The sequence below is a fragment of the Phascolarctos cinereus genome, unplaced genomic scaffold (assembly GCF_003287225.1).
Source record: "Phascolarctos cinereus isolate Bilbo 61053 unplaced genomic scaffold, phaCin_HiC Scaffold_8;HRSCAF=390, whole genome shotgun sequence".
NCBI lineage: Eukaryota > Metazoa > Chordata > Mammalia > Diprotodontia > Phascolarctidae > Phascolarctos > Phascolarctos cinereus.
The window spans coordinates 33,269,455-33,282,838 of NW_027556291.1; the positions used below are offsets into that span (position 1 = coordinate 33,269,455).

Genomic DNA, 13,384 nt, shown 5'->3' on the forward strand with positions numbered 1-13,384 from the left:
GCTAGAAGAGACCTCAGCCCTTTGGAACCCACGGTACCACACTGCCACTTACAAGGAAAGGGCAAATCCCTTAAGCTCTGGGGATTGCGGTAGCTCTTTCTCCAGGACCTTAAGGAATTCTGCAGAGCTGTTCACCTTGGCCAGCATGATCTGGCTTGGTCTATGGGGAATCAAGTGTGCTGAGCACTCGAAGAGGGTTCCAGGAACCAAAGCATTTTTTATCAGACCTCTTTGTTTCCAACTTTTGTCCGTCCCCCCCCCCCACCAAAAGAAGCATGGCACACTGGAAAGGATGCTAGATACGGAGTCAGAAGACCTGGGATCAAACCCTATTTCATGTACCTACTAGCTATGTTACCTCGGACAAGTCACTGCTCAACCTCTCTGGTCCTCAGTTTCTTACCGGTGAATTGGGGCCAGGTGAGTTAGACTCATGACTCCTAAGGTTGCTCATGGTTCTGAAACTGATTCTGAAAGGAGCTTTCAAACAAGGGTCTTTCAATTTCCTTCCTACGAGGGCCCATTCAGGGTATGGGGCCGTCTAAATCCAACCTAATTTACAAGGAAATACTGATGTGTTTTTCCCAGCCCTCTGTTCATCCTAGCAATACCATATGCTGTCCTTTCTCTCCTCCTTATCTGTGCATGTGAAGACTTCCCCCAGCAGAATGGGCTGGTGAGAACAATTTGTTCCAGTGGCTGCGAAGGTGGTTGAAGCACGTGCCGTGGAACTCTTAGAGCTTGGTCCGACATCAAAGACGCCAATGTTCCATCCACTGCATCCTGGGTCATCACAAGTTATGCTGACCTTTGTCTTGCCACTGGACTTCGATGTCTCTGGAAGATAGAAGCTGATGACTTTGTGTAACTCTGTCCCACTTGAATCCAATTCAGGAGCAAGTCAAGACATCTCCCCATGATGTCATTGGTCCTCTTTGAACCAACATCTAAGACAGTTCCTAACAGCTCTTCTCTGCCCATTCACCTCTCCCATACACCCTCTAAGAGCTGCCAAAAGCATTTTTGCAAAGCACAAGAAGCTTCACTGGCTCCTTTATGCTTCTGGGGATAGGGACCGGACCAGTGATTTCATTAGCATGGGAAAATCTCAGTGAGGAACCTTTCTCTACGGACATCTCTGCAACTTAGTCTTCATCTTAGAGAATTGTCTAGGGCAGTGATGTCAAACTCAGATAGAAATGGGGGGCCCACTAAACCACATGCAAGGATCTCTTCAGGCAGCATAATGACTTAGAAAACCACATACTAACATTATCTCTATGCTGTTGTCTTTGTATTTATTTCACTATTTCCCGATTACATTTTCAGCTGGTTCAGGCCCCACTGCGGAGTGTTGCAGTCCAGAGCACTGAGAGGTTGATTGAGTGACTCACCCATTAGACACACAGCCACTATGCTTTCCAGATGGGATGTGAACCTACGGCTTCCTGGCTCTGAGGTCACCTCTTCATCTACTGTGTCTTTGCTGCCCCTTTTATTGCATTTAGGATAAAAGATACATTCCTCCAGTTAGCGTGGAAGCCCTTCACTCTCCAGCCCAAGCTTATTTCCAGGCCTTCCAGGCATATTATACATTACTCCTTTCCATGGAGCCAAACTGGCTCCCTCTACCTTCAAATTCAGCATCCCGTGGCCTTTGTGAATTTGTGTCTGGAGCATTCTCCCTCTTCACTCCAGTAAATCCCCCAGTTTCCCTCAAAGCTCAGTTCATCTTCTACAGACAGGCTTTCCTGATCCCCTTAGTTCTTTCTCTGTTGTTTCCCCTTGTAGACTATAAGCCCCTCAAGGGCAGGGACTGTTTTTTTACTTTGTCCATATATATCCCCGGCACCCGGCCCAGTACCTTACAAGTCTTAGGTGCTGCCTAAAAAAGCTCTTGTCTTCTTGGGATGTATGGAGCAAACTTTCATTACAGAAGCAAAATGTTTCCCTACAGCCCCAAGTCTCAGAGCAGTGTTAAACTCCACAACAACATTTTGGAAAACCCAGAGCCTTTTTTTTCCCTGCCTCTCTAACCCCTTCTCATGCTACCTTTGACCCCTTCCTTCTGCTCTCAGAATCAGAGGCCAACCTCAGTGTATAGTGGATAATTGTGGGTAAGTGGTAAGTGATGGAGGGGCAGGGAAACCTGTTCTCTGCTCTACTTCCAGTGTGGTCACATGCTTCCTTCCTTGTGGGTCCTTGATGGCATACACGGTTTGGTTTAATAAAAAGAACATGGCATCTGTAGTCAGAAGACCCGTATTTGATTTGGTTCTGATTGCTATGCGATTTTGGGAAAAGTCACTTAACTTCTCAGACCTTTCGTTTTCTCATCTTTAAAATAAGTGGGTTGAACTAGGAAATCCCTAAGGTCCCTCCTGTCTCTTAAATGCTACTACCCTAAGGTTCTCAGAAAAAACCAACCACTTTGGCTTTTTAGACTGGATGAGGGACAGTGGGCAGTATGCCATCTGTCTGTGGCACACAAAAAGTAGTGGCAGCACTTTAATTATCTTTTAATCATAGTAGAGACACAGTGTAGTGTACGGAGAGCCAGCTTCAAGGCCAGGAAAACCTGGGTTCAAATTCTGCCTTTGTGCACACTAGCCTGTCAATGCTCTAAACCAGTGGTATCAAACACAAATTCTGATAATCCCAAACAAGGATCCCTGCTGGCCACAGATGGATGGACTTTGTTTTGAATCTGTAGTATTGTCTATATTTTATTTTATTTGTACTTATTTTGTTAAATATCTCCCAATGATATTTTAATCTGGTTGTTGTACATGGGGCTGCAGCAGCCTGCAGGCGTGCGTGGAGTTTGCTACCTCTACTCTATTGATAGAGGAAGTTCCCTCACCTAAGCATTCTCTATACTCATGAAATCACAGCTCCACTCCTTATCACCAGCCCTTTTAATCATAGAACATGTCGGGGAGAGGGGGGAGTTTAAATACTGTCCTTTTACTAGGAAAACTGCCTTCAGTCACATCGATTTCCTAAAAGATGCATTTTCATCTAGATTTTTATTTTCTTCATTTGGCCCAAAACATACAAACAAATCAGTATACATGTAGGGGTGGGGGCTTCCTACTGGATTCAGTGTTCTGTTCATTGCCACTTGGAGCAGGTTTGGTTTTACGTAGCTCTTTGGTTTCCATCCAAGCCAATAAGCATTTATGAAGCTCCACTAGGTGCAGAGCTCAGTGCTTGGCTGTGGCAAAACCCCTCGTGGAAAACAACCTAGTCCTTGCCCACAAAAGAGCTTGTAGGGGTAATCAGACGTTTCCGTAAATACGTCTGATTTGTAAATATGATTTGTAGAATGGTAAAGGAATTTCATGGTACATCTATCCGAGAGGCCTTGGCCTCTCAGATTCAGAGTTGGAGGGGACTTCAGAGATAACCTAGCTCCACTCTCTTATTTTACAATATAGGGAACTGAGGCCCCTCGTGTTTAAACTTAAAACTGAGTGTTTAAGTGACCTTTGCTCAAGGTCATCTGGCTAGTAAATGGCAGAGTTGAGATTTGAACCCAGGTCCTTGGACTCCAAATTCAAGCTTCCTTCCAGTGCTCCCTGGGGGCAGGGAGCCGTGACATCTTTACATAACAGTGGCAGCATTAAGAAGGTAGCTTGCTTTCCTTCAAAATCTCATAGAGAGTGCAGGACTGGTAGAATGTTAAAAGTGGATGGGGCCTTCCAAGCCTTCAAGCCCAGCCCCCTCCCTTTAGAAAGGCCCAGGAAGATGTGCCCAAGGTCAGAGAGGGAGTGAGTGGCTAGTCTGTGCTTGACCCCTGCCTCTCTAAATCTTGCTTCTGTTAACTGGATTGGCTCTGAAGGCTATCAAGGAAGGCTTCCGGGAGGAGGTGGCACCTGTGCCAGGCCTGGAAGGAAGGGTTCCAGGAGGGAGACAACTGGCCGGGCAGCTACCCGGTGGCAGGAGTGGGCAGGAAAGTCCTGGGGTGACAGCTCAGGCATCAGTGGGGACTGGAGAGGGCTTGGAGGGGGTTGCTATGACATAAAGCTGGAGAGGGGAGGGGGAGCTCCTCATGAGCAAAGATGCTTATGCGTTACTGTTGAAGCAATGGGAAAATCACAGAAAGTCGATGAGCCCGGGAGTGCCATGGTCAGACTTGGGCCTTAGAAGGATTGTCGTGGCAGCCCTGGGGAGCAGGGCCAGAGGCTGGAGGCAGGTGTGACGGATGAGGGCCTGGACTAGCGAAGGAGATGGAGACGGCCGGGCATGACCGTGATTAGCCAAAGACTGGCTCACTGTGGAGCTGAGGAGAGGACTAGGTTCAAATCCCAGGGCAAAAAGCCCGCAGGCTCGGGGGCTGTGGTTCTGCAGCAGAGCTCGGGGGAGCCAGGAGCTAGCTGAGTGCCGGCTGGAGGCGGGGGGCGGTGAGGGGGGGCCACGGAGGGAGGAGAAGGAGGAGGGCTGTTAGGGGGGGCCACGGAGGAAGGAGGAGGAGGAGGAGGAGGAGGGGGGACCATGGAGGGAAGAGGAGGGGGGGCCATGGAGCCAAGAGAAGGAGGAGGAGGAGGAAGGGGGACCATGGAGGGAGGAGGAAGAGGAGGGGGTGCGGCGAGGGGGGGCCACGGAGGGGGGAAGAGGAGGAGGAGGAGGAGGGGGGGTATCAGGGCTACGGCAGTCAGCAGAGTCGCGACCGCCGCCGCCGCCGCCGCCGCCGCCCCTGCCGCAGCCTCCTCTCTAGGCGCAGCCGCCGCCTTTCCTGCAGCAACCGCAGCCTCCTCCGCCGCCGCCTCTCCCGCCTCTCCCTGCTCTCCCGCCACCACCTCTCTCCTGCCGCAGAAGCCTGTGCCGCCACCACCTCCTCCTCTTCCTCCTCCTCCTCCTCCTTCTTGTTCTCCTCTCTGGCCGCAGCCTCTGCCTTTCCTGCCGCAGCCGCTGCCTCTGCGGCTCCTGCTCCAGCTCCTGTTGCCGTTCCTGCTCCCGTTCGTGCTCCTGCTCCAGCTCCCGCCGCCGCCGCCTTTGCCGCAGCCATCCCTGCCCGGGGGTGAGGGCTCCTCCGACCGCCAGCGCCGCCGTCAGTGCCGCAGCCCGGGCTGCGAGGAGCAAGCCGAGCCGCTCAGCGCCAGAGCCGCGGAGATGGGCAACGCGGCCACCGCCAAGAAGGGCAGCGAGCTGGAGAGCGTGAAAGAATTCCTGGCCAAGGCCAAAGAAGAATTTCTCAAGAAATGGGAAGCCCCGGCGCAGAACACGGCCCAGCTGGAGCACTTTGACCGCATCAAGACTCTGGGCACAGGCTCGTTCGGGCGCGTGATGCTGGTGAAACACAAGGAGACGGGCAACCACTTTGCCATGAAGATCCTGGATAAGCAGAAGGTGGTGAAGCTGAAGCAGATTGAGCACACCCTGAACGAGAAACGCATCCTGCAGGCTGTCAACTTCCCCTTCCTTGTCCGGCTCGAATATTCCTTCAAGGACAACACCAACCTGTACATGGTGATGGAGTACGTGCTGGGCGGGGAGATGTTCTCCCACCTGCGGCGCATCGGCCGGTTCAGCGAGCCCCACGCACGCTTCTATGCTGCCCAGATCGTGCTGACCTTCGAGTATCTCCACTCGCTGGACCTGATCTACCGAGACCTGAAGCCCGAGAACCTTCTCATCGACCAGCATGGCTACATCCAGGTGACAGACTTTGGTTTTGCCAAGCGCGTCAAAGGCCGGACCTGGACCCTGTGCGGGACACCCGAGTACCTGGCTCCTGAGATCATCCTTAGCAAGGGCTACAACAAGGCCGTGGACTGGTGGGCCCTGGGAGTGCTGATCTACGAGATGGCAGCGGGCTACCCCCCCTTCTTTGCTGACCAGCCCATCCAGATATATGAAAAGATCGTCTCCGGCAAGGTTCGGTTCCCCTCTCACTTCAGCTCCGACCTGAAGGACCTGCTTCGCAACCTGCTCCAGGTGGACCTCACCAAGCGCTACGGAAACCTCAAGAATGGAGTCAACGACATCAAGAATCATAAGTGGTTCTCCACCACCGACTGGATCGCCATCTACCAGAGGAAGGTGGAAGCTCCCTTCATCCCGAAGTGCAAAGGCCCTGGTGACACGAGTAACTTCGAAGACTACGAGGAGGAAGAGATCCGAGTCTCCATCACCGAGAAGTGCGCCAAGGAGTTTGCTGAGTTCTAGGCGTGGCCCCCCTAGTGGCTTCCTTTTGGGGGCGGGGGTGTGGGGGGTTGGATTGAGCAGCCAGAAGGCCCCAGATTTCTTGGCATATTCTTTTTTCCCTAGGGAGATCAGAAAGCTGAGGTGTTTGCAGGGCATGAGCGAGATTCAAATTACCAGATAGCCCCCTTCCCTCTCCTTCCCTATCCCCACTGCTTTCCCCTGCTGGCTTACCCCAACAGGTAGACCCCATGGCTGGGTTCCCTCTGCTCTATGCCCAACTCCATGCAAGTTGTAAGTCAGTTTTCCAGCCCAAGCCTTACCATCGTCACCAAACCAAGATGCAGCTTTTTTCCACCCCAGCTCCCTACCCTGGGTGGTATATTTGTCCCACCGGTCAGGCCCCTGCTTTGGGAGCTCCTCAAGATTCCATTGGTGCTGGATAGTTAGAGCAGGGGAGCCAGAGGGACCCCAAGTTGGAAAACCTAAAATTCCTAAGACTGCTGCAGTTCCCTATTCTCCTTCATCCTCTTCCTAATCTCTGCCTATAACCTTAGAAGCTAATCTATGGGCAAAAAAGACAGACAGGTTTAACCAGTTCCCCCACAAAGAGAGATCTTGCCTAGGAAGAGGTTTTAGTAAATTCATTTGGGGCCCCTTTATGTTAAAAGATTTTTTTTAAAATATTATTTAGGTTGTATTTTCCCCTCCCTCCCTTATTCCCTCCTACCATCTCTAGCTGTCTCAAATAGATTTTAATGTGTCTGGATTTGCCTAGGTCGAAGGCCATGGAGCTTTTAACCTCTGGGGTCTCAGCAGATGGTTTGGGCTAGGTCTATGGCCTATGGAAGGGGATTTCTTGCTGCTGATCTCAGCCAGGGGATTAGGAAAACAATTGCTAGAGCCCCATTGGGGGTAACCTGCCAAATTGGAAAGAGCCTTGCCTATCCCCACCCCCTAACTCCCAACGATTTCCCTCCCTCAGGACCTTCCCCACTCCCCAGTCTTGCCTCCCTGAGGCTAGGGAGCAAGAAAAAGCGTTACCCACCCCCATCCCACCCCACCCAGGCTAACTGGTTTTTGATCCCTGCCAAAGAGGTCTCCCAGAAATTCCTGGGCCACACCTACAATTTAGCCATTCTTATCTATAGATTTTTTTAATCCCCAGACACTGATTTCCCACTGTCTGGGATTGTCCCTCTCCAGAAGCTTGTTGGAGGATATAGCCCACCCTGGGTGGGGAGAGGAGGAGGGAGTGGGGGAAGGGGGAGCTGGGAGAAAGGGAACAGGAAGTGGCATAGCTCTAAGGTATAGAGCTTCCCTTTGCCCTGGGAATGCCAATTTTATTCACCTGGTGGCCTTGCCACTATTCCCTATCCCCAGAAGCCCCCTCCATCTGGCTTAACTGACAGTTATCCATCGCTCCTCTCGCTGGCCCCTTGTTGAGGCTTCTGAATTATCCTAATTGCTTCCCTTCTCTCTAGCAAATAGCTCTATGGAGAGCAGTCATCTTCTCTCCATCCCCCTTCGCTTGTGTGTCCCTCTCTCAAATTTCCCCCACCCTTGGAGGAGCTGAGAGGCCAGGCAGAGGGGTGGGGGAATACCTGAGAGATTCAACCTGTGTGATTCGAAGACATCTGTTTCACGGAAATGACTTCCGCTATAATGGTGTGCTTTGTTGTGAACATTATTTGAAATCCATTACCAATAAAGTTTTGTTTTAAAAAAAAAACTCATTTACCAGCTGTGGGGTGTGTGTATATGTGAGGAGTGGGAGTGGGGGGAAGGGAAGGGATAGAGAAAAGGGGAAGGCGAGGGAGAAAGGAACAGAGAGAAGGGAGGGGGAGAGGGAATGAGAGAAATAGAGGGAAGGAGAGAGAGAGGAGAGATAGGAGGGGAAGGGGAGCAAGAAGAAAAGAGAAAAGCTGAGAGAGGAAGAGATAAGGGAGGGGGAGAGGGGAGGGGGAGAGAGACAGTGAAAACTGAGAAGGGAAGGGAAAGAGATAGGAGAAAGGGAATGCAGAAAAAAGAAGGGAGAGAGAAAGAGGGAGGGGGAGAATGCAGAAAAAAGAAGGGAGGGGGAGGGGAAAAGAAAGGAAGAAGGGAATGCAGAAAAAAGAAGGGGGGATGCAGAAAAATGAAGGGAGGGTGAGAAGAAAAGGGAAGGGAGAAAGGGAATGCAGAAAAAAGAAGGGAGGGAGAGAGGGGAAGAGAAGGGAAGAAGGGAATGCAGAAAAAAGGAGGGGGAGAGGGAAAGAGAATGGAGGAAGGGAATGCAGAAAAAAGAAGGGAGGGGGAGAGGGAAAGAGAAGAGAGGAAGGGAATGTAGAGAAAAAGAAGGGAGGGGAGGATGCAGAAAAAAGAAGGGAGGGGAGAAGAAAAGAGAAGGGAGGAAGGGAATGCAGAGAAAAAGGGAGGGGGAGAATGCAGAAAAAAGAAGGGAGGGGAGAGGAAGACAGAGGGGAGGGACGAAATGCAGCAAAAGGAAGGGAGGGGGAGAGAGAAAGAGAAGGGAGGGAGGGAAGGAGAGAATGCAGAGAAAAGAAGGGAGGGGGAGAGAGACAGAGAGGAGGGAGGGAGGGAATGCAGAAAAAAGAAGGGAGGGGGAGGATGGAGGAGAAAGAGAAGGGAGGAGGAAAGGGAGAAAGAAGGGAGGGAGAAAGGGGATAGAAGGGAGGGGGAGAGGGAGAGTGGAAGGAGAGAGAAAGGGAAGAGGGAAAGGGAGACAGAGGGGAAGGGAGGAGAGACAGAGAAGGGAGAGCAGGAGAGAGAAGGGAGGGGGAGAAGGAGTGAGAGGGAGAAGGGGAGAGAGGAGAGAGGAGGAGAAGAGGGAGAGAGAAGGGAGGAGGAGAGGGAGATAGAAGGGAAGAGAAGGAAAAGGGAAAGAGAAGGGAGAAAGAGAAAGGAGAGAGAGAAGGAAGGGAGAGAAGGAGAGAAAAGGGAGGGGAAGGGACAGCTAGGTGGCACAGTAGATAGAGTTCCGGCCCTGGAGTCAGGAGGACTTGAGTTCAAGTCTGGCCTTAGACACATGACATTTACTAGCTGTGTGACCCTGGGTAAGTCACTTAACCCCGATTGCCTCACTAAGAAGCAAAAAGAGAGAGAGAGAGAGAGAGAGAGAGAGAGAGAGAGAGAGAGAGAGAGAGAGAGAGAGAGAGAGAGAGAGAGAGAGAGAGAATGAGAGGAAGAGGAAGGGGGAGAAGGAGAAAGAGGGAGGGGCAGCAAAGAGAGAGGGAAGGAGGAAAGGGAGAAAAAAGGGAGGAGTGAGAGAGGGGAAGAGGAGAGGGAAAGAGATGGAAGGGAGAGAGAAGAAGGAGGAAAAGGAGAAGGGAAGGGAGAGGGAGATGGAAAGAGAAGGGAAGGGAAGAAGGTGACATGAGGAAAGGGTGAGAGAAAGAGAAGGGAGGGGGAGGAATAAGGAAAAAGAGAAGGGAGGGGGAAAGGGAGATAAAAGGGAGGGTGAGAGAAAAAAGAAGAGAGGAGGAGAGAAGAGAGGTAAATAGAAGGTGAGAGTGAAAAAGAGGGACAGGAGAAGAGAAGGGGAGAAAGAAATAAGGGTAGAGGAGGAAAAAGGAGATGGGAGGGAGAGGAAGGAGGAGAAAGAGAAAGGAGGGAGAGAGAGGAGGAAAAAGAGAAGGTAAGAGGAGAGAAAGAAGGGATGAGGAAGGGAGAGAGGGGAGGGGGGAAGGAGAAAGAGGGAAATGGGAGAGGGAAAGAGAAGGGAGAATCAGACAGAAATTGAAAATGAGAGAGCAGGGGTTGTTTCATGCAGCAAGGCCTCAAAGAACAAAAGAGAAGATTGGATCAAGGGTACAAGTGGAAGGGTTGGCCTTGGGGAAAAGGAAGCCCCCCTCCCCTTTTTTCTGAAATAAGAAGGAAGGAAGAGCTGATAGGTGGATGGTTAGAGAGTTTTCTAGTTGTGCAAAAATGAGGAGAAATCTCAATAGAGATGACCTCAGTTTCCTCAGTGAAGTCGGAAGAGTGAGGCCATCTACTGAGAGGGGCTTGAGAGAAGAAAAGAAGTCAATAATATGGCAGTTTGGAAGAGTGAGGTGGGCGGCACCTCTTCCGTTCATCTTCTTAATGATCATAAAGTGGGTTAAGGTTTTCAAAGAACAGCACACCCATGACCTTACAGCAGCCCCAGTGCAGTGGGCACTGCACAGGTTATTATAGGCGAGCAAGTTGAGGCTCAAGAGAGGTTGACACTTGCTCATAATCACACAGCTGGGAAGCATCTGAGGCAGCAGTCAAATGCAACTTCAACAATCCTACTGAGAACACACTGTGTGAGTGTCCAGGTAATTTCCATATTCAGGTTGCTCATATACATGAGACTTTTTGCAAAGGAAAAAAAATAAAACCCAAATCACTCCCAAAATGAACGGAAGTTGAGGAAATTGAGCGACCTTCAATACCAGCGACAGGCCTAAAGATATACCTAAGCAGTAGCATTGCAGAAAGTGCACTGAGTTAGGAGTCAGCGGCCTGAGATCCAAATAAGATTTTGACACATTACCTCTGTGACTTTGGGTTAGTCACTTCCGTCTCCTCTTCTGCTAAATGAGGTGGCTGAACTAGGTGCCTTTGAGGTCCTTTCTAGCTCTGACATTCTATGATCTTATTTTACTATGATGTACTTCAATTATAATGAGGATTAATAAAATAATGGAGGTAATATGGCCATGCCACCCCCACCACCCCCACTTCCCTCCATCTGTTGGATTAGGGCCTGTGGCAACATGTAACATATGTGGAACTGACCCCATACCCTAGCCTCTTCTTTTGGGGCCCCAAATCAGGCCATTTCTGGTGACTTGTACTCTGGCCCTTGTTAAAGGACATAAGCAACTAGAGGCTACTGCTCGGTCCTTTGGAACTCATCAAAGGGGGCTGTGTCAGAGATATTGGCAACTAAGAAGGAAGACCCACTCACTGGCATACTTCAGACATAGTGCAGGTTTGATTCCAGATTGTCATATAAATCGAGTCACATGAATTTATTGGTTTCCCAGTGCATATAAAACTTATGTCTACACTATATGTAGTTTATTAAGAGTGCAATTGTATTTTCTCTAAAAAAAGTACCTACCTTAATTAAACATACTTTATTGCTAAAAATGTTAACCGTCATGTGAGCCTTCAGTGCCTCATAATCTTTTTGCTGGTAGAGGGTCTTGTTTCGATGCTGATGGCTGCCGACTGATCGGGGCAACGATTGCTGAAGGTTGAGGCGGCTGTGGCAATTTCTTAAATTTCTTAAAATAAGACAACAATGAAGTTTGCTGCATTAATTGACTTTTCCTTTCACTTGAACACTTAGGGGCCATTTTAGGGTTATTAATAGGCCTAATTTAGGTATTATTGTGTCTCAGGGAATAGGAAGGCCTGAGGAGAGGGAGACAGACAGAAGAGCAGGTCAGTGGAGCAGTCAGTCAGAACACACACAACATTTATCAATTCAGTTCGCTGTCTTACATGAGTGTGATTCGTGACGCCCCAAAACAATTATAATAGTAACATTTTACGAAGATCACTGATCCCAGATCACCATAATAGATGTAATGATCATAAGGAAAACATTTGAAATGTTGCAAGAATGATCAAAATGTGACGCTGAGAAACAATGTGAGCACATGCTGTTGGAAAAATGGAGCCGATAGACTTGCTTCATGAAGGGTTGCCCCAAACCTTCAATTTGCAAAACCAAAGCAAAATGCAATATCTGCAAAGCACAATAAAGCAAAGTGCAATAAAACAAGGTATGGCTGTATTTAGTAGGCCTAACAGCAGAGATAACTTGCAGTCTCATTCTCTCTCATGCACTCCTTGGAACATGTCACTTGCAACTCAGGCAGCCTTTTCTTCATGAAGTCTTGACTGATAAAGGAGATCGAATGTTCATGGCATTGAGAACATTTGTGTATCTCATGGAGCCTGAGATGCAACTGAGGTCCTTCTTTGATCAATCTGGTTTGCATTTCCGAGAATGTTTCTGGGATGCATGGAGCACAGGCCCCAGTCCAACAGATAGGGGAGGGGGTTTCGTGATTACCTCTATTTCACTTTATACACATAATCTAATTTGATCCATGTAACAGTTATCAGGTGAGTGCTATCAATTGTTTAAAAACAGATCTTCCGATTTCTGGTGAGAAGCTCCCTTCACCAATACAGATTGGCAACTCTTATTCTTAAAGATTTTCCTGGAGGCACCGTGGAGTGACATGACTAACCCAGAGTAACCCAGGTAGACCAATGTAAGAAGCCCTGGATTTGGAATAAGAAAATCCTGCTAGAAATCCCATTTGTCATTTACTATCTATGTGACCATCAGCAAGTCATTTAAACCTCTTGGGGCCTTCATTTCGTATTTCCTCACATTTCCTTAGTTTCTTATGTGTCTGGCACATAGGAAGTACCTAATATATGATTGTTTCCTTCCTTTCCTTCATTTGGAAAATGATGGTGCTGGACTAGGTGACTTTAAGGACCCTTCCAAGTGGCAATCTATGATTCTATGATATTCCAACCCTCCATTATCTCTCTCTTCTTGGAAATTCTCAAAGAGTATTCATCAATTAACTTAGCAAACCTTTATTAACCACCTACTATATGCAATCATCTACATGATTGGTAGGTTGTTGGGTGATACGTCAACAAGCGTCTATTTACTGCTTATTATGTGCCAGGCACTGTGCTAAGTCCTCGATAGAGAGTAGATAGATAAATATGTACATATCTACATTGTTGTTATTCAACCATGTCTGACTCTTCATGACCCCATGGACCATATCATGCCAATACTGTCCATGAAATTTTCTTGACAAAGATACTGGAGTGGTTTGCCATTTCCTGCATCAGTGGATTAAGGCAAACAGAGGTTAAATGACCACAGAGGTTAAATGACTTGCCCAGGGCCACATAACTAGCACGTTATCTAAGGTTGGATTTGAACTCAGGTCTTCCTGACTCTAGGTGCAGTGCTCTATCTGCTGAGCCACCTAGCTGCCTCATACATACATAGGATAGAGATGTTTCTGACCTTGCTTATGGGATTCTGTAGATCAGGGAATCCAAAAACTTTTTAGCTCAAAAAGACCCTAGAGATTGTCTGATACAAGACCCTCATTTTATAGATGATGAAACTGGCCCACAGACCAAAAGTGATTATTCAACTCATCTGTAAAACAAGGGCCTTGCCTCATGATGGAAGATGCTATTCACATCCAAAGAA

At 48.9% G+C, this 13,384-nt stretch overlaps 1 protein-coding gene across 1 annotated transcript; it reads left to right on the top strand.

Annotated features, from left to right (window-relative positions):
* Positions 1-4,631: 4,631 nt before the first annotated feature.
* LOC110199822 (cAMP-dependent protein kinase catalytic subunit alpha) lies at positions 4,632-7,883 on the top strand. Its single transcript, XM_020974805.2, has one exon. The coding sequence runs from the start codon at positions 5,116-5,118 to the stop codon at positions 6,169-6,171; it is 1,056 nt and encodes a 351-aa protein (XP_020830464.1). The 5' UTR covers positions 4,632-5,115; the 3' UTR covers positions 6,172-7,883.
* The last annotated feature ends 5,501 nt before the right edge of the window (positions 7,884-13,384 follow it).

Bases quoted from the DNA above. Each gene is read 5' to 3' on its own strand.
- LOC110199822 (XM_020974805.2), top strand. From the start codon at position 5,116: ATGGGCAACGCGGCCACCGCCAAGAAGGGCAGCGAGCTGGAGAGCGTG.